Genomic DNA, 25,774 nt, shown 5'->3' on the forward strand with positions numbered 1-25,774 from the left:
AAGTTTTGCCTCGACAAGTGAATATGAGGTCAGTCTGAACAGTTAAACTGCATGGACAGAAACTGAAATTGCCACTGTGGGCTGCTGCTGTTTGAGCTTTTATCTGCAGCCTCATCTCGCTTTCTGTCTCACAACCATTTGGTTGCCTGGAGTTTACTTCAGGTTGTTTTTTGTTGTATCTGTGAGCTCAGTGCTTTTTTCTATGATCATGATGTGGCTAGGTTTTACAGTTGTGGTAAAAACACCAATGTCACCTAAATTCTTAGATTTTGTAATGTATGTGTGTGTGGATTCTGTTGAATGGGTCAAAGTGTACGTAAGGACACAGACATGGACGGCGTTTTCCCAGCCAGTGACATCTGTTGGTTGGTATTTTCAGAGCCGGTGCTGTCGGCCATGCGGAAAGATTATGAATTTCAGCATGTAAGACTGACGTTTCTCGGGCTCATTCATGCCTCTGAATGTACTGCGACACTAATTGACACGTTTGAATGCAGTGTTTCTGAACGGCAGCCAATCTGACATTCTTACAACTTAGAAGCATGATGCAGAACCGTGACATCACTGATACTCCGGGACACTTAAATTTGGAAAACATGATTCATATTAGCCCCCCCCCTTCTGAAACGGTTCCAGATTTTTATCTACATGCGCAACATTTTTCTTCTGTTTACATTTTCCTTGTCTGCCCCCGTCAGTGTTTTTTGAGAATCTGTTGAATATCAGACAATGAGGGAGATGAGTTCAGCTTGACCTCAATTCACCTTTTGCGGAATGAAAATTCTGAGCGTCTTTGGTGATGATACGAGTCACCTGGTGGATTTTAAACTGACTTTGTGAGTGTAGTGTGATCAGTAATATGCCAGCCAGAGTATAACTGAGGGGAGGGATGCAAACACGGGCAACAGATGAGCTGCAGCCTCCTCTTTCTTAACTGTAATTAAGCACTTGCAGAATCTAACTTTTTTTTTTATAAAGATTCACAACGGTTGGGTTCGTTTTGTCTTTTCTGATAAAATTCAGGGGAATTAGTAGTGAATGTAATACAGTCTGTGTTTTTCTTTATTCACAGCTGTCAGCTGTGACAGAAGGTTTAGACAATGGAACATAATAAATTTGAGCAAATAAGGACCAATGTGGTGTTGGATTTTTGTGTGTGTACTTTGTCTTGCGCACTCTTTCAATGCAGGCATTACTCACACTTTATTGTGCTCACTATAACAAATTTAATTCATCTTTATTATTATTATTTTTAAAAAAAATTCTGATTTGACCTGGGGATCTCAAGTGAGTATCTCAGACCTGTTTGAATTTGCACATAATCAGGCTTCACCAAGACCCTGCAAGGACGTAAATCGGAGGATCCAGTGGATTCTGACCTTATTTGTCCATTATTTTGCAGAACTGAGGTGTGGGGCTCAAGTCAGGCTCTGTTCATGCATTCAGTCTGACTTGTCTAAAGAAAACTGGATTCAAAGTTGATTAAAAAAAGAGGTCATTTACTCGTATTTTATCCAAAAATACCTGAGAGAGTGACGTGCTACACTCATTCACATAATTGTCTTTCTATTAGGTAAATTCAAATCACCATTAATCAAAACTCTACCATTACTCAGTTTTGCAGCTATTTCTAATGGCTCAGTCAGTCTTCCATTGAGCGCATCATCATCTGTGCATCACTCCAAGTGAGTTATCAGGAAAACATGTCATTAAGTTCATCACATAACTCAGCAGACAAATGGTCTCTGACATAAAACCTCCCTGAACTTCATCGGTGTCCTTCCTAAAAATATTAAAACCAGGAATATTAATTAAACCAGCATCAGTTTAAGTCTTCAATCATGTTTCAGTACCAAAAATCATATCTGGTCTGACTTCATTTACTTCTACTTTAAATTCATCCACCTCATGGGCGCAGTTTGGTGGGGGATAGGGGGACATGTCCCCCCCCACCTTTTCAACCGGGGGGGACAGAATATGGTATGTCTCCCCCACCTTCTGACATATATGTGTGTACTTGAAACATGCTATGTCAGTCTTATGTGCAAACCATGTCAGAATAGTATCTTTGTTTCTGCAAGTTTGTATTTTTAGCAGCATTGACTTGTTTACACCTGGTTCTTGTTTGTCACATTCAGAATTTTCTGGGACTGCATTTGCCCAGATTTGAAACCAAAAATAGTTGCCTCTAGGGACTAGTGTCTACACATAAGTATCAATGGACCATATGCTAATTTACTAAATTCTGAAAGTTAGAAAAGGAAATCAGAAAAGCTATCTGGGACCTCAGAAAGCCCATCTGCAATTATTGCTTGATCTCCAAAATCAGTCTATGCAAGCGAAATTATGTTCAGTATGAGTGTTGTCATTAGTGCCACTTCGAAAATTAACTTCATGATAAGTAATTTATACTAAACTTATGATCTGTTGTTTTTTCAAACTTATGCAAAAACAAATTTTGAGAAAAAATACAGTATGTGATAGTTAATAATTATTAAGAGCCTGTTCTTTCATATTTATGAATACATTTGACCACTTTGCAGTTGTTTTTTTTTTTAAATGAAAACTCAACCTATCATTCTTTCTGAGTTCTACACATGTGTTGATACCTTATTTACGCCAGGATGTTAATAAAATCAATGCTGGCTATTCTCAGAATAAAGTACTTATATCCACAGTTTCAAATTGCATAAGTCAAATGGTGTCCACTTTATGGTCTTCTCAAAACATTAAAATTACTGTTCTGGATGTTCAGAATGCATCTGAGCTTATCTAGAAACCGTTGGCTTCTGGGGGCCTAAAGCGGCCCCCAGACCCCCGGCCTATGGGCTTCGGCTCTGCAGGCCTCGCACTTTGTCCCCCCCAATTTCTACTTCTAAATTGCGCCCTTGATCCACCTTATTTAAAATACTTTAAAAATTTGTAGCAATGCATTTTAAAGTGATTTTGTTGATGTACTCATTTCGCAAGAGTCTTTGGACCGGTTCATAATTTAGTTTTTCTGTACATTAAACCTTTTCTTTGAGCAAGAAAACGGCTCTGTGCGCCTCCTCCGTGTGCGCATGCGCGAATATTACAGCGAGTCGACGCCACCATGGCGGCCAGAGGCCATGTGCAGGACCCCAACGACCGGAGGCTCAGACCCATATACGGTGAGGACCGAACCAGGACACGGCACTTATCTGTGTTTGTGGGTTTGGTAAACAGTGTCGTGCTTTATCCTGCTGTTTGAACTAGTAGCTGCTGTAATCGGAAGGCAGCGATGCGGCCTCTCCAGCTCAAAGCCGCGGACTCTGCTGCCTGCGGCGCACGGTGACAGTGCGCCTTGTCCGGTTTGCCGCAGAGCCGGGACAGGACGGGACTCCCGCGCCTTTTTAAATTAAACCCCCCAACCCCCGCGTTAACCCCGTGTTTTCAGTCTCTTCGCTGGTCTCGAAGTGTTGTGGTTTGGTTCGGCTCGGCTCATTCTCACATTCGAGGTGTTTTCTGTTTTGCTAATGCTAGCTGTGTGACAGCAGCACCGGCGTCTTAAAGCCTGGACGTTACGCGGCAGGCGGCTTTACTAAAGTTGTCTATGTCTCCGGGTTCTTCATCTCAGCTAGACGGGTGTTATGCTGTCATAAGCCGTCCAGCTCCAGTCTCAGCACGAGCTAACATTATGTTAACAGTTTAATAACAAAGCTTCAGGCTAATTCTAGTTAGCTTCGGGAGCACTAGCTGGCTAGCATGGAGCTGTCACACAAATGTGAGAATGTGAAAGAACTGCGAATCTCCTGGTTTTTCTCCTATTGTGTTGCATTCATCACTGTGAGGTCTGTGCCGTCTAGACCTTCACACATTACACCAATTAAACTGACGAACTGTCAGGATTTGCTGTGAGTTTGACGTTTTTGCGAGTGCTGCACTTGTGTCCGCCAACAAGCTAAAATCTGCTCTCACGTCTGCGTTGAAAAGTGAGGAGGATTTCACAAATAGTGCTGTGAATAGTTCACATTCCCCGAGATTAGCAGGGGAAGCATGGAATTGGTTGGTGTCAACTGGAGCCTGGAAGGTGCATCACTTTGCAGATAATATCAGCCTTTCACAAACACATCTGTGTTATTTTAGCTGATATGAAAGTTTTATTTTTACCCAATAACACTTTGGCTTTTGCAAATGATGTCATTTAGGGCCGCCACAAACGATTATTTTGATAATTGAGTAGTCACCAATAACTTAAATGGATCACTTTACCATCTGTTGTTCATCTGTAAATGTTACTATTGTTTATTGTCATTTAATTAATTACAGTCATCAGCACGATTTTTCTTGCATGGAGTTTTTCAGCAGATTTTGAGTAATTTGGGGGCTGAATTAGTCTGGTGTTAGTTTTCTCATATCAAACATTGGTAAATGGATGGCATTTATATTGTGCTTTTCCACCTGCATCAGACGCTCAAAGCACTTTACAATAATGCCTCACATTCACCCCGATGTGAGGGTGCGGTCATACAAGGTACTCAGTACACAATGGGAGCAACCTGGGGATTAAAGACCTTTCCCAGAGGCCCTTAGTAATTTTCTGGTCAGGCTGGGATTTGAACCTCTGGTCCTCAAGCCCAACACTTTAACCACTAGACCATCACCTCCTTAAGCATTACTTTAATCAAGCATGGAAGTAAAAGCTTCAGTCAAGAATTGCAGTAAAAGCTGCACACACCACTTTGGCACCATAAACGATATTACAACTCTTGTTCACATTTTGTGAATGCTTTTAGAGCTGCTTTTGTGCAATTAGTGGCGTCAAACTCGTGAGTGAATGAACAACTTTTGCGTAATCCATCAATAAGGAACATGCACATTGCAAAAAAAATGTGATTGAGGAAATCCGAGCTCATATTCAGCACCCCAAAATTACCCTAAATCAGTTCTCAAAGTCCATACAAGAAAAAAAAAAACTATTTGCTTGCTGAGGTGTGCATGTTGTTGGCTTGGTAACAAAGTCATCCATGGAAGAGGAACATATCTTTTTAGCACTGTAATGTAGCATTATAAAACATTAGCATTGTCACATTTCCTATTCAAACATATTCAAACATGACATCGCTGTTCTAAAGGTGCCCTGACACTTGCACGACTTTGATCCACGCACATCGTCGTGACGATCCCACTCACTGTGTTCCCAGCTGGACGCCGTGCTTTGTTCCACTGGCTGCCACGCATTGTGCGCTAGACACTGCGTATATAAAATAATTATTTCGTAGTGGGTTAATCATTTTCTGTCCGAGTTAGCTGTTGAAAATGCCTTTAATCACTTCCGGAATCACAGAGGAGCGCTCCAGCTGCTGATTTTCTCGCGCACGCACTGAACATGGTGGAGAAAGCATTTGGAGCTGTCTAAAAAGGTATTTATTTGTCATGTTTACATTGTAATGGCTTGGTAAAACAGTTGCATGTTCTTTCCTTCTTGTGTGCAGCTGTAAAAGTATGTTTGTGATAGATTTAAGATGTCCTTATAATTGTTCTGACGAGTTGTGCTGTGATGCGGTGCGCTAACGCAACCACTCACTGTTCACATCTTTACTTGACTTGAAGAGCTGCATGTAGGGTTGGCGAGTAGATCACGCAGTGTTCACTACCACTTTGTGTTTGTTGCACAATATTTATGTGTGATTTTTTTTTTTTAACATTTCAAAATTCTCTTTGCGCAATTGCACATGGCGGCACCCCTATCACATTCAGTCTACACCCGTTACCGACGAGTTTACTCTCCTACATGACACAGTGCATGCAAGTGCGTGGATCAAAGTTGTGCAAGTGTTGGGGGGCCTTAAACTAACGTTAATGTTAACGTTTGCAGCTATCAGTATAAGTAAGTAGCTCACTATAGACAATGTTAGTGGCTAACTAGGCAGTTAGCTTGCTGAGACAGCTGTCCCTCTTAATCTACATCTGAATCAGCCACAACGTGTTTCCTTCTCAGATGCTCCTGTGTCGCCATTGTATCACCGCAGAAGGCAAGTTCTGCCTTGCAGATTTTGCATTCCACATTTCTCTCTTTAATTTGGTTAAAATGCTCCCAACTTTTGAGCTCCATTGCCGTCTAGCCATGATATTGTTTGGGCATAACTTTTCCAGTGACATCATGGCTGACCCAGATTACCGCTACTGCCCCTGTGCATCAAGGACAGAAAGGCAGCGGAAGGTTAAGCGTCAGTTTTGAGAGAAAAACAAAGGTTAAAAAATAAACTGACATCAATTATTAAATTAGTCGTAGGCAATTGTGATAGTTGATGTAATCGTGACTAGTTGACTAATCGTGGCAGCCCTGATGTCATTATGTTGTTTGTCCAGCAGATGGCACTGACAGTGTTGTTTACAATGTTCTCAAGCATGACTGGGACCGCATCTCCCCTTGGTTACATTAGCTTACAAGAGACAGAGGCAAAGTGACTAGCTGCCATTTAATCAGAGTTAGCATTTGACAGAGAAAAGAGATGGTTGATTTGCTGCCAGCTAGGTGGGGCCAAAATAGACAAGAACTATATTTTACGCAAATGCTGATGGATGCAACACGATGACTGCTGATGTATTTTGGTTGGTTGGTTGTTTTTTATATAAATGTTTATTAAAATTCTTGTTTAAACTGTAAAACAGTAAGCTTCATTTACATTTCTTTGTCATTGGTTACATCTGATTAAAAAAAAAAAAAACAGAACTTTGTAAAATTTATCAAGGAAATGTATAAGATTAACTTTATTGATCCCACAGCGGGAAAAATCATTGTTGTGGCAGCAAGAGTCATTAGTAAAGACATATTTACATTAAAGAAAGATGACTAAAGTATATTGCAGTGTTTGCTGGTGGGTGCATAAATACTGATGTGAGCAGTTTATGTTTTTAAAAATATGAGTACGTATGTGTGTATAGATATGGTAAAATCATTGCACAGGATAAATTGCACAGATGTGCATGTAATAAAGCACAAAAGAAAGAAATAAGGCTAAATCTGAATGTCTTTAGTAAAATTGGTGAAAATATGAATGATTATCAATGAGAATGGCAACAGTTGAAATGCTTGGGATCAAAGCAGAAATCCATATCTCAGTCTAACCTTACTTTGAATATGGATGTGAAATTGTGTTCTGACAAGAGATCTGACTCCAGAACCGTTTGAACCCTTTGAGAATCAGTAAGAAATTTTTCTGTACATTGGAATCCTATGCATGGGACATATTCACTTTGGCTCATCAACACTGGCACATTTTTTTGACACCTCATGTGTCATAAATTTCAGATGTAACCCAGTGTCATGCATGCGGTTCTGCTGACCACGTTTCTGTGAAATTCAGTGTCTTGAAACCGTTTGGACTCCCCTTGGAAATTGTGTACCTCACCCATATAATTGATGGCAGTAATGTGCACGTTAGTTGCCAATCACCAATAAATTCCGTAGAAGAAGAACAAGTTTCTGCACCATCACATGAGTTTTCATGGCCATTTGGCGTGAGTACAGAAACGGCAAAACATTAGTAGATGAAAGGAAAACAGAGAGAGGGAAAGGGAGACATTGATGAAGGATAAAGTGGTGTGCGTGCTGCGAAGATGAGAGGTTTTTCCTGCAGCAGAAGGATGAGATGCGTCAGCAGGACCTAATGTACAGGAGCAGCAGTGTTTGTCTGCAAGGACCCACACCTGAAGCTCCAAACCAGAAGTGATTCCTCCCTTTGCTGTGTAGAAATACACATATTGAGTTGAAATTCTGTTTTGGCTTGGGATGTCATGAGAACTGATACTTAGGTATCAAGTTGATAGGAAAATTCTGAAAATGTGACCATAGTTCTAAGGATGTAAAAACGTTTCCTGCAGCAGAAAGTGACTTGCAGCTCAAAATCTGTACAATTACTTTTGAAGTGTACTTTAGTCGACACGCAGTCCAGCTGTGTCATGAAGCATTGCTTTGTTAGCACTGAATCAGGAACTGCTTGCAGCTATGTAATGTTACCATCAGTAAAAGCTGACCAAAAGAAAATGTAGCAGAGCATTTTTAGATGTATCACCTCACCTTAGTATTTTCTCTACTTTCCTGTCAATTTGCTGATGAATTATACCTTAGGTGTATTTTTTCTGGGAGACTGATTCTGCTCCTTTTTCTCTCTGTCTGAGGTCTGGATAGTGGGACGGCTACTGAAGACAACATGCCAGATTGCCAGACTGCACACTGCAGTCTGCATTTGGAATGGACATTGCCATTGGAACAGTGGCCCAGTGACGGCATGGGCACTTCTGGATGACCACTGCCTGTGGCATAACCGCCTGCGTGGACGTCTCTTCAAATACATATTCTTTTGTTATTATATCATGGTGTTTTGACTTCCTGTTTTTGGTTTCTTCACCTTTTGTAAAAACCTTGTAACTGTTAGAATGGCCTAAGCAGTGGGTCACCCCTCTGAGTCTGGTCTGCTTGAGGTTTCTTCCTCAAATCTTCAGAGGGAGTTTTTACTTACTACTGTCGTCTGTGTGCTTGCTCTGGGGATTGGTAAGGTTAGAGTTTGCTTGTGTGAAGCGCCTGTGTTGGCGCTGTATAAATTAAATAAATTGTATTGAATAGATATAGCGAGATTGAATGGTGTCTTTTCTAAGAATCATTTGCCGTGCAAGAAAAAGCTTCAGTATTTGGAAATGTCATGCTTATTTCTTAGCTGCTTCATTGTGTGTCGCCACTGGAGCTCATCATGATAATGACATCTGCTGGTCAAATAAATTATCACGCAATACTAATATTAAAAGCTAATTGCTGTAGGTTTTTTTTTTTTTGCTTTCACTGTATAATTTGTTGCGCATATATGTTAAGTGGTTGCCAAGCAGTTAGTGCAGTTGTTTCTCAAACAGTAGGTTGCACGTTTTGTCCACTGGCCTTTCTCCATGCCATGGAGTTGCATCAGGACCTGCACCAAATCAACATGCAGATCTAATATGAACGATGGAGGTCGAAATAATGGTGGTCTTGATACTGAAAAGTGCAGGCAAATACTTACTGAACAAGCAGTATCATCAGAGAAGTGTCAAATTGCTTCAGTACAGCAACAAACCCAAACAAACACTTAAGAGATTGTGAAAGATATCTGTGGAGTAGGAGAGCCCTGATAAATGAAATTTTTGACTGAAGGGGAGCATTCATGTTTGGCTACGCTCACTTGTTGAAGTGATACAAATAATCTCCCCCTTCTCATTGGGATGGTTCTTGTTCATAAGTGATTTCTATCATATCTAATTAACACAGTCAGTGCATCATGGTAGATAACGTACAAATCAGTTCTGAATCAGAAAGACTCGTATGTTGGAATGGGTACCGAAACCTGGTGTTAAACTGGCCCTGGTAGTGAATTATTAAATGTGGGCGTTTCCGTAAGCGCCACTTAAGAGTATTGCTTTCAGTACTGGAGAAATTAAGGAAATAAATTTAGTGCATTTTTCTCTCTTGTTTGGAGCCTTGTTTGCAGAGCTCAAGGCTTTTTGTCACACTTCATGTCTTGTCTCTTTGTCTCCCTCTCACTTGGACTTTGTGTGTGTGTGTGTGTGTGTGCTGATGCGCATTTGTCGATTTTTGTGTGACTGCATGCGGAGTGCTACAGAACCAACTGCCTTGGTTCTGTCTCTTGCTGGAAGTGTGTGTGTGTGTGTGTACATGCAACTGCGAAGTAGGAGCACCACTTCGTTACATGCACACGTGTTCAGTTAAGAGAGAGATGCTGATCATTCATTTTTCTTTTTTTTTTTAAAATTATTTCTAACATAAAAAGTAAATTGAATGATAAAGTACTGGACCGCTAAGAGTAGTAGTAACATTACCCTTATCTGCCCTAATGTGCGAGCGATCTACATATGACATTAAAAAATACATAACACCAATCAGAAGTTCCATTCCATTTTCTTCCGCTTTATCTGGAGTCGGGTCGCGGGGGCAGCAGCTCAAGCAAAGCCGCCCAGACCTCCCGATCCACACACACCTCCCCCAGCTCCTCCGGGGGAACCCCAAGGCGTTCCCAAGCCAGCCGAGAGACATAGTCCCTCCAGCGTGTCCTGGGTCTTCCCCGGGGCCTCCTCCCGATGGGACGTGCCCGGAACACCTCTCCAGCGAGGCGTCCAGGTTGCATCGCGAAAAGATGCCCGAGCCACCTCAGCTGGCTCCTTTCGACGTGGAGGAGCAGCGGCTCGACTCCGAGCTCCTCCCCCTCTCTAAGGGAGCGCCCAGCCACCCTGCGGAGGAAACTCATCTCAGCCGCTTGTACTCGCGATCTCGTTCTTTCGGTCATGAGCCAAATCTCATGACCATGGGTGAGGATCGGAGCGTAGATTGATCGGTAAATCGAGAGCTCTGCCCCCCTACTCAGCTCTCTTTTCACCACGACGGTCCGATACAGCGACCGCATCACTGCAGATGCTGCACCGATCCGTCTGTCAATCTCATGCTCTATCTGTCCCTCACTCGTAAACAAGAACCCGAGATACTTAAACTCCTCCACTTGAGGCAAGGACACTCCACCAACCTGAAGAGGGCAAAGCACCTTTTTCCAGTCAAGAACCATGGCCTTTGATTTGGAGGTGCTGATTTTCATTCCGGACGCTTCACACTCGGCTGCAAACCGCCCCAGTGCACGCTGAAGGTCCTGATTTCACAAAGCCAACAGAACCACATCGTCCGCAAACAGCAGAGACAAGATTCTGTGGTTCCCACACCAGACCCCCTCTACACCCTGGCTGTGCCTAGAAATTCTGTCCATAAAGATAATGAACAGAACCGGTGATAAAGGGCAGCCCTGGCGGAGGCCAACGTGCACCGGAAACAGGTTTGACTTACTACCGGCAATGCAAACCTAGCTCCTGCTGCGGTCGTACAGGGACCGGATAGCCCTTAGCAAAGGACCCCGGACCCCGTACTCCCGGAGCACCCCCCACAGGGTGCCCCGAGGGACACGGTCGAACGTCTTCTCCAGATCCACAAAGCACGTGGACTGGTTGGGCGAACTCCCATGAACCCTCGAGCACCCAATGGAGTTTGTAGCACTGGTCCAGTGTGCTGCGACCAGGACGAAAACCACACTGCTCCTCCTGAATCCGAGGTTCGACTATCGGTCGAATTCTCCTCTCCAGTACTCTGGAATAGACCTTACCGGGGAGGCTGAGGAGTGTGATCCCCCTGTAGTTGGAACACACCCTCCGGCCCCCCTTCTTAAACAGAGGGATCACCACCCTGGTCTGCCAATCCAGAGGCACTGTCCCGAACCGCCACGCGATGTTGCAGAGTCGTTTCAGCCATGACAGTCCCACAACATCCAGAGACTTGAGGTACTCGGGACGGATTTCATCCACCCCAGGAGCCTTTCCACCAAGGAGCTTTCTAACCACCTTGGTGACTTTGGCCTGGGTAATGGATGAGTCTGCCTCTGAGTCCCCAGTCTCTGCTTCCTCTTCGGAAGACGTGACGATGGGATTGAGGAGATCCTCGAAGTATTCCTTCCACCACCCGACAACATCCCCAGTCAGGGTCAACAGCTCCCCACCCGCACCGTAGACAGTGCTGGTGGAGAGCTGCTTCCGCCTCCTGAGGCATCGGACGGTTTGCCAGAATTTCTTCGAGGCCAACCGATAGTCCTCCTCCATGGCCTCCAAGAACTCCTCCAAGACCTGAGTTTTTGCCTCTGCGACCGCACGGGCTGCGGCACCCTTGGCCTGCTGGTACCTGTCAGCTGTGTCCGGGGTCCCACCTGCCAACAAAGACATGTAGGACTCCTTCTTCAGCTTGACGGCATGCCTTACTTCCGGCATCCACCACCGGGTTTGGGGATTGCCGCTGCGACAGGCACCAGAGACCTTGTGACCACAGCTACGAGCGGCCGCATCGACATTGGAGGTGGAGAACATGGTCCACTCGGACTCCATGTCTCCAACCTCCCCCGGGATCTGGGAGAAGCTCTCCCGGAGGTGGGAGTTGAAGACCTCTCTGACAGAGGGTTCCGCCAGTCGTTCCCAGCAGACCCTCACGATACGTTTGGGCCTGCCAGGTCTGACCGGCTTCCTCCCCTCCCAGCGGATCCAACTCACCACCAGATGGTGACCGGTCGACAGCTCAGCCCCTCTCTTCACTCAGGTGTCTGAGACACGTGGCCGAAGGTCAGATGATACGACTACAAAGTCGATCATCGACCTCCGGCTCAGGGTGTCCTGGTGCCACGTGCACTTATGGACACCCTTGTGCTCAAACATGGTGTTTGTGATGGAGAAACTGTGACTAGCACAGAAGTCCAACAACTGAACACCACTCAGCCGTTCAGCCCGTAGGCCGAGACGAGAGACCTGTCTGACCCGAAGGCGTAGGGACGCGACCCTCTCATTCACTGGAGTGAACTCCAACACATGGCAACTGAGCTGGGGAGCAATAAGCAATGCGACCCCAGCTCTCGCCTTCTCCCTGTGGGCACCACCAGAAAAATGAAGCATCCAGCCCCTCTCCAGGAGTTGGGTACCAGAGCCCAAGCTGTGCATGGAGGTGAGCCCGACTATCTCTAGTCGGTATCTCTCAACCTCCCGCACAAGCTCAGGCTCCTTCCCCCCCAACGAGGTGACATTCCATGTCCCAACAGCCAGGGGCTGTGAGCGCGGACCGGGCCGCTGGGCCACCCGCCCTCGACTGCCACCCCATCCTCTCTGCACCCGACCCCCATGGCCCCCTCTGCAGGTGGTGAACCCACAGGAGGGCGGGCCCACGTCACTCTTTTGGGCTGATCCCGGCCGGGCCCCATGGGCTAAGGCCCGACCACCAGGCGCTCGCGCATGAGCCCCAACCTCAGGCCTGGCTCCAGGGTGGGGCCCCGGCTCCGCCATACCAGGCGACGTCTCGGTCCTTGTTTTTTTTTTTTTACTGGTCATGGGAGCTTCTGAACTGTCCTTAGTCTGACCCGTCACCAAGGACCTGTTCCCCTTGGGAGACCCTACAAGGGGCAAAAACGCCCCTGACAACATAGATCCTAGGTTCATCTGGGTACGCAAACTCCCCCACCACGATAAGGTGGCAACTAGAGGGGGAGCCAATCAGAAGGTAAAAAGAAAAAAAAAATACAAATGAAGATGATTTAAATTTAATACTAAATTTGTCCGTGGCTGTAGCTTGAGCACTGTTAAACATGAAACTGTGAACTTGTAAATGTATCAACTGTTGATATGCCACGATCCTCTTAGTTTTCTGGTTGGTTACCATCAGCTTGTGGTTTGTTATTGACAATAAGCAGAGTTAATAGAGCAGACATGCTGAGAGAATAGACATGACATAATCAGTGTGTGCTGTCTGGGACAGTTAAATGTGGCAGCCAGCTGCTCTGTGTGTTTTCTGTGTGTACTTTCAAGTATGCGTTTCACTGCCATTCAGAAAGCTGTGTATAGTGCACCAGTTGGTAAACATTGTATTCAGTAACAATGATTCATCCAACCGAATAATTTATAATTGTTCCCACTCTTAGGATGATTTCCTTTTGTTTCCCCAGATTATCTTGATAATGGCAACAACAAGATGGCAATACAGCAAGCAGATAAACTGCTGAAGAAGCATAAGGACCTGCACTGTGCAAAGGTAGAGTCTGAAAGGCTAACAAAATGTGTTGGTTTTCTTCTCATAAGCAGCCTTCCTTGTTGGGATAGTGGTCAAAAAATGTACCATAAAGGGCCAAGTTGATGCAGGTTTCCATCTCAACTGCACACATCAGCAGATTATTTTTTTCTTTTTTTCAAACTTTATTTTGCAGTTTTCTATTAACAAACATAGAACTGTCAGACATGGACACAGAAAAATAAAATACAAGAAAAAATATGCCCACCTCCCAAGACTCAAAAACAAAAATTAAACGAGCAAATACAAAAATAGTCGGACAGGAATCTCTCATCGTATGTTGTTATAAAGTACATTTAACTATCAAGTTATTAGACCCCATTCCTACCAGGCTGCTCAAGGAAGCCCTACCATTATTTAATGCTTCGATCTTAAATATGATCAATCTATCTTTGTTAGTTGGCTATGTACCACAGGCTTTTAAGGTGGCAGTAATTAAACCATTACTTAAAAAGCCATCACTTGACCCAGCTATCTTAGCTAATTATAGGCCAACCTTCCTTTTCTCTCAAAAATTCTTGAAAGGGTAGTTGTAAAACAGCTAACTGATCATCTGCAGAGGAATGGTCTATTTGAAGAGTTTCAGTCAGGTTTTAGAATTCATCATAGTACAGAAACAGCATTAGTGAAGGTTACAAATGATCTTCTTATGGCCTCGGACAGTGGACTCATCTCTGTGCTTGTTCTGTTAGACCTCAGTGCTGCTTTTGATACTGTTGACCATAAAATGTTATTACAGAGATTAGAGCATGCCATAGGTATTAAAGGCACTGCGCTGCAGTGGTTTGAATCATATTTGTCTAATAGATTACAATTTGTTCATGTAAATGGGGAATCTTCTTCACAGACTAAAGTTAATTATGGAGTTCCACAAGGTTCTGTGCTAGGACCAATTTTATTCACTTTATACATGCTTCCCTTAGGCAGTATTATTAGACGGTATTGCTTAAATTTTCATTGTTACGCAGATGATACCCAGCTTTATCTATCCATGAAGCCAGAGGACACACACCAATTAGCTAAACTGCAGGATTGTCTTACAGACATAAAGACATGGATGACCTCTAATTTCCTGCTTTTAAACTCAGATAAAACTAAAGTTATTGTACTTGGCCCCACAAATCTTAGAAACATGGTGTCTAACCAGATCCTTACTCTGGATGGCATTACCCTGACCTCTAGTAATACTGTGAGAAATCTTGGAGTCATTTTGATCAGGATATGTCATTCAAAGTGCATATTAAACAAATATGTAGGACTGCTTTTTTGCATTTACGCAATATCTCTAAAATCAGAAAGGTCTTGTCTCAGAGTGATGCTGAAAAACTAATTCATGCATTTATTTCCTCTAGGCTGGACTATTGTAATTCATTATTATCAGGTTGTCCTAAAAGTTCCCTAAAAAGCCTTCAGTTAATTCAAAATGCTGCAGCTAGAGTACTGACGGGGACTAGAAGGAGAGAGCATATCTCACCCATATTGGCCTCTCTTCATTGGCTTCCTGTTAATTCTAGAATAGAATTTAAAATTCTTCTTCTTACTTATAAGGTTTTGAATAATCAGGTCCCATCTTATCTTAGGGACCTCGTATTACCATATCACCCCAATAGAGCGCTTCGCTCTCAGACTGCAGGCTTACTTGTAGTTCCTAGGGTTTGTAAGAGTAGAATGGGAGGCAGAGCCTTCAGCTTTCAGGCTCCTCTCCTGTGGAACCAGCTCCCAATTCAGATCAGGGAGACAGACACCCTCTCTACTTTTAAGATTAGGCTTAAAACTTTCCTTTTTGCTAAAGCTTATAGTTAGGGCTGGATCAGGTGACCCTGAACCATCCCTTAGTTATGCTGCTATAGACTTAGACTGCTGGGGGGTTCCCATGATGCACTGAGTGTTTCTTTCTCTTTTTGCTCTGTATGCACCACTCTGCATTTAATCATTAGTGATCGATCTCTGCTCCCCTCCACAGCATGTCTTTTTCCTGGTTCTCTCCCTCAGCCCCAACCAGTCCCAGCAGAAGACTGCCCCTCCCTGAGCCTGGTTCTGCTGGAGGTTTCTTCCTGTTAAAAGGGAGTTTTTCCTTCCCACTGTAGCCAAGTGCTTGCTCACAGGGGGTCGTTTTGACCGTTGGGGTTTTACATAATTATTGTATGGCCTTGCCTTACAATATAAAGCGCCTTGGGGCAACTGTTTGTTGTGATTTGGCGCTATATAAAAAAATTGATTCATTGATTGATTGAAGTACAACTGATGATATACAAATAATGAATGTTTATGTTGAATGGTATGTTCCAGCTTTCACCAAATTAAATAATTGTTCCATTGAAAGAATGTAAAAACATTTGTTTTATGTAACAGCAAAAATAGATCCTTGTCATTTGATATTTTATTAAATTATAAACAACAGAAAAGGGACTTACATGTTTGTGTTCCACTATGACGTGTAGTCCAGTGATGCTGTGCACTGACTTTGGATTTCCATAAAAAAAAAAAGACTTTGTCTAGTTCCTCAGTCCAGCCAAAAATCACATCAGCATTTCATGTTAGTGTTTCATGCATCCAGGCGGCTTACAGCGGAGTGGATTTTGTGTGTGCGGTACAAGCAGCATCAGTTAGCTCAATCAAATCATCGTGTCGTTGTCCCACGCACACGACTGTTTACGTCCTTAGTGCAGTGAAAAAAAAATGTTAGAAATGAGTCCAGCTTTTCTTCTTTCTTCCTGCTAACAGCATCCAGACAGCACAGTGGATTTGTTTTGTGTGTGTGTGTGTGTGTGTGTGTGTGTTAGCAGCGTCAGTTAGCTCAATCAAATTATGTCTCGGGAGAGTCTTCCCCTGCATGTGCGCGCACACATGCAACCTGGTTGGTGCTTGTGCACGTGCGATCATTGGGCGCACGTGTGAGTGCAGAGTGTAATGGTACCAAACGTATGGAACCAAATTTGTACTCTGAATGCAGTGCAACATAAATGGGATGAATTAATCCATGTCATGTGACATACAAAGCACCAATCGAATGACAAGGATCCACTCAGCCGTTAAGGGACTTGAGGTCAGGATGAAGTTTCTGTGGGCTTTACATATCTTATATGTCAAAAAGGTAGAAAAGATAGTACATCCCTCAACCACTGCAGAAATGATGGAGCTGAATTTGATTTCCAATTAAAAAGTATGAGTCTGCGTGCAAGCAGGGAGGCAAATGGGAGGGAAGCAGGGAGGCAAATCAAAGCATTTGACTGTAAATTTGAGACTTTGTGGCCTGGAGGTGGTACAGCAAAGATGGCTGTGTGATTATCAGGCGATATAGTCTGACTACAGATTTTAGAAAATACATCAAATATCTGTCTCAAGTAGTCATTGAGGGAGGTGCGCACAACATGTTTCCTGTTGTGGGGTGGGGGGTACATAGCTGCACCTTGGACAAGCTGGATCTGCAGTGGGGAAGAGTTTGGACAATTTATCCCTTGAATAGTGCAGGCGATGGAGTACTTTAAATTGAATTAAACCATGGCGTATAGACAGTGATGAGGTATGGATAAGTTTTACACTATATTGCCATGTACTCGTATCTTCAGAAAGCCCATCCTCCAAATCTTTTTCCTGTGCCATTTTAGTTTTATCCCATGATATTGGCTACAAGTCTCTTATTATATTGTAAATTACAGATATATATTTCTTCAAATCAGGATCCAGTCCTAGAATTGCATCTAAATGATCCTTCTGGTGGGAAAGGAAATGATGGAAACTTTTCTCTGGTAAAGCTGTGTATCGGAAGAAATATAAAATAATGTGATCTGGGTATTTTGTGATCATTTCAAGTGTTTTAAATGAAATAGACACATATTATTAGGGTACAAGTCACAGAAGAATATCGATCCATTTCTATGCCAATATTGAAATGCATTGTCAAACTGAGAATTGCACTGTCTATACGGGTGGCTAGTATTTTTATGAGAATTTTATAATCGCAGTTTAAATGGCTTATTGGGCGGTATAAGGCACATGATAAAGGGTATTTGTCTTTTTGAGCAGTACTGAAATCCTGGCCTGAGTCATGGTTTGGGGCCATTTCTGTTCTTCAAAAATGTCCTGCTACAACTGGCTAAGTATCAGTGCTAGTTTATCAGCAAATTCCTTGAATATCGCAAACAGAAACCCATCAGGTCCCGCGGCCTGACTGCTCTGCATTGATTTAATTGCCTGCTTAACTTTGTCTGTTGTGATCCATATCTCTCTGTATCATTGGAATGATCATCATTGGAAGCCCCTCCAAGAATGTTTATTATATCTGTGTGGTGTTAATCCTAGTACCAATAACTATTATGGTGTTTACATTTTACACAAGAGGGCATCATATTCAAATGGTATGAATATGTATACACACACTCACACAGGTAACATGCGTACATAGAAAGAAATAAAATACAACCCCAATTCCAGTGAAGTTGGGACGTTGTGTAAAATGTAAATAAAAACAGAATACAATGATTTTCAAATCCTCTTCAACCTATATTCAATTGAATACACCACAAAGACAAGATATTTAATGTTCAAACTGATAAACTATTTAATTTAATTAGCTTATAATGCGCCAAATCACAGCAAAAGCCGTCTCAAGGCGCCTTACATAAAACAAGTCAACATAAAATTGAATAATTAAAAATGAATTTAAAAAAAATCAAATACATAAATAAAACAGAAGTAAAAGAATAAAACAAAAATAAAAACTATCCATAAGAAAGAAAATAAAAATAGGTTTTGAGCCTTGACTTAAAAATGTCCACGGACTCCGACTGCCTCACGGTCACAGGAAGACTGTTCCACAGGGTGGGTGCACGATACGAAAAGGCTCTTTGACCTGCTGACTACTTCTTCACCCTGGGAACACAGAGAAGTCCCACATCCTGCGACCGTAAAGCCCGGGCCTACACGTAGAGTTCCACCAGATGAGCCAGATAAGATGGCGCCAATCCATGAACAACCTTATAAGTCAATAGCAAAACCTTAAAATCTACTCTCACAGAGACAGGGAGCCAGTGCAAAGATGCCAAAATGGGTGTGATATGTTCAAACCTTCTGCTACGTGTCAGAAGTCTGGCGGCAGCATTCTGAACCAGCTGAAGACCCCTAATGCTGGACTGTGGTAACCCTGAAAATAGAACATTACAATAATCTAGTCTAGAAGAAACAAAAGCATGAATCAGGGTCTCAGCATCAGCCATGGACAGGATGGGGCGGATCCTCGCTATATTTCTCAGATGGAAAAAAGCAGTCCTAGTAACATCCCTGATGTGGAGGTCAAAAGACAACGTGGGATCAAAAATTACCCCAAGGTTCCTCATTTTGTCCGTATGATGTATGACACACGAACCCAGGCTGAGCGCCAGCTGGTCAAACTGATGCCGATGTCTCGCTGGACCAAGAACCATCATTTCAGTCTTATCAAAGTTCAGAAGTAGGAAGTTACTAGACATCCAACTTCTCACTGATAGAAGACAGGGATTTTATGGGAGTGAGATTTCCCGCAGTTATCGGCATGTACAACTGAGTATCATCAGCATAACAATGAAAGGCAATCCCAAAACTCCTCCATAGTATATGCCCAAGGGGTGCCACATACAAGGAGAAAAGCAAGAGGCCTAAAACAGATCCCTGTGGAACCCCAAATCTCATGTCAGCAAAGTCAGAGGTAGTGCCATTATACAAGACACATTGAGAACGACTGGACAGATATGACATCAACCAGGCAAGGGCACTTCCAGTAATCCCCCAAAAATTCTCCAACCTATTGAGCAAAATATGATGATCCACAGTATCAAACGTAGCACTGAGATCTAACAACACCAAAACCGTAGTGGTGTCTGAGTCCATTGCTCGCAGAAGATCATTCACTACTTTAGTGAGCGCTGTCTCTGTGAAGTGCTATTTCCTAAAAGCAGACTGCAGCGGCTCAAAAAGATTATTCTCAGTAAGGTGGTCTACAAGCTGCCGTGAAACCACCTTTTCTAAAATTTTGGAACAGAATGATAGATTTGATATCAGCCTGGGTCACACTAGGGTCAAGATTAGATTTCTTAAGTAATGGTCTAATCACTGCTGATTTAAAACATTTCGGAACAGATCGAGGTTAATGACAGATTAATAATTTCCAGCACAGTCGGCCCAAGAGTGGGCCACAGGTCCTTAAACAATTTTGTTGGTATGGGATTAGATAAACTTTGTTGTTTTTGTGCAAATATTTTCTCATTTTGAAATGGATGCCTGCAACACGTTTCAAAAAAGCTGGGACGGGGCAACAAAAGACTGGGAAAGTTAATGAATGCTCAAAGAACACCTGTTTGGAAACAGGTGCGTGTCATGATTGGGTATAAAAGGAGCATCCCCAAAAGTCTCAGCCATTTACAAGCAAAGATGGGATGAGGATCACCACTCTGTGAACAACTGCGTGAAAAAAATAGTCCAGTTTAAGAACAATGGTTCTCAACATTCATTTGCAAGGAATTTAGGGATTCCATCATCTACAGTCCATAATATCAGAAGATTCAGAGAATCTGGAGAACTTTCTACACGTAAGCAACAAGGCTGAAAACCAATATTGAATGCCTGTGACCTTCAGTCCCTCAGGCGGTACTGCATTAAAAACCAACATTGTTGGTTTTTAATGCAGTGAAGCACCTTGAGGCAACTCTGTTGTGATTTGGCGCTATATAAATGAAAATAAATTGAGAGCAGATTTTAAGGTTTTGCTATTCATTTGCAAGGAATTTAGGGATTCCATCATCTACAGTCCATAATATCAGAAGATTCAGAGAATCTGGAGAACTTTCTAAACGTAAGCAGCAAGACCAAAAACCAGCATTGAATGCCCGTGACCTTCGATCCCTCAGGCAGCACTGCATTAAAAACAGACATCGTGTAAAGGATCTTACAAAAGTCTTACAGGTCGCTCTCTGTTTTGCCACCATCCCCGTATAGTCTGGCAATATGCTCACTCTGTTGTGGTGCAGGGTCACTGGCGCCAAGTGGGTTGCTGCACAGACGATCTCCTCTTGTTCCTGCAGGTAGTGGAATCTGATCATGATGACTCTGGGAAGTCCCCCCTTGTTAGTGCGTTCAGTGCCGTGATATGCTGTATTCAGGGTTGGGGTGAAGTTGAGGCTCAACAGCTCCTGCAGTAGTTTAGCGATGCTCACTTCCACTTTAAGCATGGCGACCTCGTTCTCAGTAGTAGCCCCCCTATCTGAGTATGTATTCAGGCCAGGCTCCAATTCGCTCAGGCAGGTCTCCTGTTTCGCATTGTCTTCTTGCAGCGCGTCTATCTTAGTGTTAAAGTCAGCTGTACTTGAGTCTGTTCGTACCAGAATCCTGCTTTCCCTACTTGCAGTGGCAGCCATAACAGCAGTTAGGTCTGTAGTTTCCTCATCTGAGGATTCCTCATTCGCGGATGCGGTTTCAGCTGAGTCTGGAGCTTTAGCAGAGGCCTCGTTCTTGTAGCATTTTCCTTTCGGCATTTTGTCATTTAGTTGTATATTATGAAAAGATGAAGTTATCACTATGATACTCTGGTGTTATTCAGTTGTCACAGACAATGATGCACCAATGACTGCTCAGTGTGCTTTCGATTGGTGTCAGTGTGTGATGGGATGAGTTCCAGAAAATGTCAACATTATGGCAGGCAATTGTGGGTACCACCTATAGGGGCTCTGGAAATGGAGGACCTGTATGAATGTGGCTACGTTGCACTGGTGTCCAGATGGAGTCATAGACTCTCATCCCCTATGGAATAAAGAGATAAACACTAAGCAGTTGACAGCCTACATAGAAATGACTACTTCTTTGTTCTTATGGACATTAGCACGTTAACTCTATCCATCCATCATTATAGGTCCTAAAGGCAATCGGCCTTCAGCGAACTGGGAAGCAGGATGAAGCTTTCACCTTGGCCCAGGAAGTGGCCACATTGGAGCCCACTGATGACAACTCGCTGCAAGCTCTGACTATACTTTACAGAGAGATGCATCATCGTGAGTACATGCACAAGCACCCAGAGGAAGTCCTGCAGTAAGTTTGAAATGATGATACAATTGTGTTTGTTTTTTTGTTTTTTTTAATTAACAGCTGAGTTGGTAACCAAACTCTATGAAGCAGCTGTGAAGAAAGTTCCGCTGAGCGAGGAGTATCACTCTCACCTCTTTATGGCTTACGCTCGAGTCGGGGAGTACAAGAAGATGCAGCAGGTGAACATTTGAAGCCCAATGTGTCAAACCAGTCTGGCTTTTGTGCTCTGTTACGTATTTGAACGTGGGTACATAAGGAGACATAGTTGATTATATCTTCTTGTCTTCCACAGGCAGGAATGGCCCTGTATAAAATTGTCCCCAAGAATCCTTATTACTTTTGGTCTGTTATGAGTCTGGTGATGCAAGTATGTGTGGGCTTCTACAACACAAATATCTTGGGAGCCAGTTACTTTTGTTAATTACTTCGCTGAAAATAAAAATGCTGCCATTTGGTGTTTAGGCCATCTCAGCCCAAGATGAGAAGCTGGCTCAAACTATGTTTCTGCCTCTTGCTGAACGCATGGTGGAGAAAATGGTAAAGGAGGAGAAGATTGAAGCTGAGGCAGAAGTGAGTAGTCTTTGTGCTTATCGGATTGTCTGCCAGGCCTGAGCAAATATTAAAATATTGTCTGACCAGCCGTAAAAAAAAAAAGTAAATGGACTGCATTTATATAGCGCTTTTCCATCTGCATCAGACACTCAAAGCACTTTACAATAAAGCCTGACATTCACCCCGATGTCGGTGCTGCCATACAAGGTGCTCACTACACACCGGGAGCAACTAGGGCATTAAGGGCCTTGCCCAGGGGCCCTTAGTGATTTTCTGGTCAGGCTGGGATTTCAACCGAGGATCCTCTGGTCTCAGTGCTTAACCACTAGACCATCACCTCCCCTATATAAAAAAAAGAAAACTACTTTGGGTTGCTTAAACCCCCTTTACACAGGGACGGGGTCTGTCCAGCGGACCTTGTGTGGCCATGAAATTGCATGTCGCGTGATGCCAAAGAAGCGCTCAGCTGCCATCAGGACCTTACAGCATCCTCTCCATATCCTCTAACTCCATAACTCCAAACTGACAAGTGTGAAACATTTACCATTTAATATTTAGTTTATTTTATTCTCTCTCTCACACAATGAGGAAATATGATGAAAATCACTCAAAATCTGGCATATATGTCAAAAAAGTGGCAGATCTCTGTGGAAATGTGATGTCATCTGTAGCACACATACTCCACGTGAAACAGAAATCATGCACAAGGGCCACTGAAGCAGTTACACAGAGAGGTGTTTTTACGTCACCTCTGTGGATCAGGTGCATTTTAAGATTCACAGCTGCCGCCGTCCTGTGTAAAGGGGGCTGTAGAAAATGTGGCTTGTGCCCATATTCTGTTCATAAATCAGACCACGGTGTGTATGTCCTGATAGTACGTTGTGTTTTACAAACATACAACCCCAATTCCTATGAAGTTGGGACATTGTGTGAAATGTAAATTAAAAACAGAATACAATGATTTGCAAATCCTCTTCAACCTATATTCAACTGAATACACCACAAAGACAAGATATTTGCAAAGTAAAGATAAGTGCAAAGATAAGTGCAAATATTTGCTCATTTTGAAATGGATGCCTACAACACATTTCAAAAAAGCTGGGACGGGGCAACAGAAGACTGGGATAGTTGATGAATGCTCAAAGAACACCTGTTTGGAAACAGGTGTGTCATGATTGGTTATAAAAGGAGCATCCCCAAAAGGCTCAGCCGTTCACAAGCAAAGATGGGGTGAGGATCACCACTTTGTGAACAACTGCATGAAAAAATAGTCTAATAGTTTAAGAGCAATGTTTCTCAATTGCAAGGAATTTAGGGATTCCATCATCTACAGTCCATAATATCAGAAGATTCAGAGAATCTGGAGAACTTTCTACACGTAAGCAACAAGGCTGAAAACCAATATTGAATGCCTGTGACCTTCAGTCCCTCAGGCGGTACTGCATTAAAAACCAACATTGTTGGTTTTTAATGCAGTGAAGCACCTTGAGGCAACTCTGTTGTGATTTGGCGCTATATAAATGAAAATAAATTGAAATTGTGTAAAGGATCTTACCGCGTGGGCTCAGGAACACTTCAGAAAACCATTGTCAGCACAGTTCGTCACTACATCTGAAAGTGCAAGTTAAAACTCTGCCATGCAAAGTGAAAGCCAAACAACAACATCCAGAAACGCTGCCACCTTCTCTGGGCCCGAGCTCATTTGAAATGGACAGACGCAAAGTGGAAAAGTGTGCTGTGGTCTGATGAGTCCACATTTCAAATTGTTTTGGAAATCATGGACGTCGTGTCCTCTGGACAAAAGAGGAAAAAGACCATCCAGATTGTTACCAGTGCAAAGTTCAAAAGCCAGCATCTGTGATGGTATGGGGGTGTGTTAGTGCCCATGGCATGGACAACTTACACATCTGTGATGGCACCATCAATGCTGAAAGGTACATCCAGGTTTTGGAGCAACACATGCTGCCATCCAAGCAACGTCTTTTTCAGGGACGTCCCTGCTTATTTCAGCAAGACAATGCCAAGCCACATTCTGCACGTGTTCCAACAGCGTGGCTTCATAGTAAAAGGGTGCAGGTACTAGACTGGCCTGCCTACAGTCCAGACCTGTCGCCCATTGAAAATGTGTGACGCATTATGAAGTGCAAAATACGACAACGGAGACCCCGGACTGTTGAACAACTGAAGTCGTACATCAAGCAAGAATGGGAAAGAATTCCACCTACAAAGCTTCAACAATTAGTGTCCTCAGTTCCCAAACGCTTATTGAGTGTTGTTAGAAGGAAAGGTGATGTAACACAGTGGGAAACATACCACTGTCCCAGCTTTTTTGAAATATGTTGCAGGCATCCATTTCAAAATGAGCAAATATTTGCACAAAAACAATAAAGTTTATCAGTTAGGTTGAAGAAGATTTGCAAATCATTGGATACTGTTTTTATTTACATTTTACACAACATCCCAGCTTCATTGGAAATGGGGTTGTACATAAAAATTGAAAGGTTTGTCAGTTTAAGAAGCTTCTTTTTTTATGGTGTTTAAAGTTTTCATATGTCAACAGTAATCAAAAAATCAAATGCCTGTTCCTTTGGGGTAACTTCAGGCCTGTAATTTAATAATTACTGATAATAATTTTGGACAGCGCTTTCAAACAAATACAGTGGTATTCACTTGATAAAATCACAGAAAGGATTACATTGAAGTCACAATAATTAAAATAGTTAATAAAACTGGGAGAAGAAATGCTTTAAAAAATGTACATCATAAATTTCCTACATTAACAGTTGTAAGGTGGGTAACTTTGTGCTCTCACCACCACTTCCCTTCTTTCAGTGATTGAACATCCCTGTTCAGTCTAATATTGGCCTTCCAAACTAAACAAACAAAAACCAGTCAACACTGACAGAACCAAGCAGTTGTTCAAAGAGTGCCAGAGTTCAGGTGGTGAACAGTGACCAAGAATGATATCTTCAGCAAACGAACAAAATGACAAACAAGCCAATGTGCTTCTGTGTGGTTTTATTACATCTGCCAAGGATGTAATACAATCATTGCTGTTTATTCATTTGTCTGTCTGTCTGTCTGTTGCATATTGCACAGAGTTCAACGAAGTTTTCAACACTGATACATATTAGGCCATGGAAGAAGCCATTAAATTTTGGATGTGATCCGGATTCTGGGTCAAAATTCACTTTATCAGCTTTGAAGGATTACTTCAAAACTACTTTATCGATTCTCACCAAATTTGTATCACAGATAGATATTCGGTCATGGAAGATTCAGATTTGGATCCAGATTGGCGGATGTCAGAAATCTGATTGCTCTTGTTTATACGTATACTGCATTTTGATCAGTTTAGAAATGAACCAAAGGTAACGTGCAACATTTTAGTCCCTGTGTGGAACCAGTCAGATTAGTTACAGGTGTGAAACAGCCCATAGTGAGTAGTAATCGTGTTCCGTCTTTCCTTACTCCAGCCACACTCACTTAACCAAATCAGGTCTGCACACCTGTAGCCTGAGAGCACAC

At 42.9% G+C, this 25,774-nt stretch overlaps 1 protein-coding gene across 1 annotated transcript in view; it reads left to right on the top strand.

The window, feature by feature from the left end:
- Positions 1–3,059: 3,059 nt before the first annotated feature.
- Positions 3,060–25,774, top strand: part of naa25 (N-alpha-acetyltransferase 25, NatB auxiliary subunit) — a 47,342-nt gene continuing 24,627 nt past the window's right edge. The window contains 6 exon segments of the mRNA XM_034192274.1: positions 3,060–3,152; positions 13,521–13,606; positions 21,522–21,660; positions 21,755–21,873; positions 21,987–22,061; positions 22,157–22,264. Of these exon segments, the coding sequence (XP_034048165.1) occupies positions 3,095–3,152; positions 13,521–13,606; positions 21,522–21,660; positions 21,755–21,873; positions 21,987–22,061; positions 22,157–22,264 (585 nt within the window). The 5' untranslated portion in view covers positions 3,060–3,094.

The sequence above is a fragment of the Thalassophryne amazonica genome, chromosome 17, assembly GCF_902500255.1.
Source record: "Thalassophryne amazonica chromosome 17, fThaAma1.1, whole genome shotgun sequence".
NCBI lineage: Eukaryota > Metazoa > Chordata > Actinopteri > Batrachoidiformes > Batrachoididae > Thalassophryne > Thalassophryne amazonica.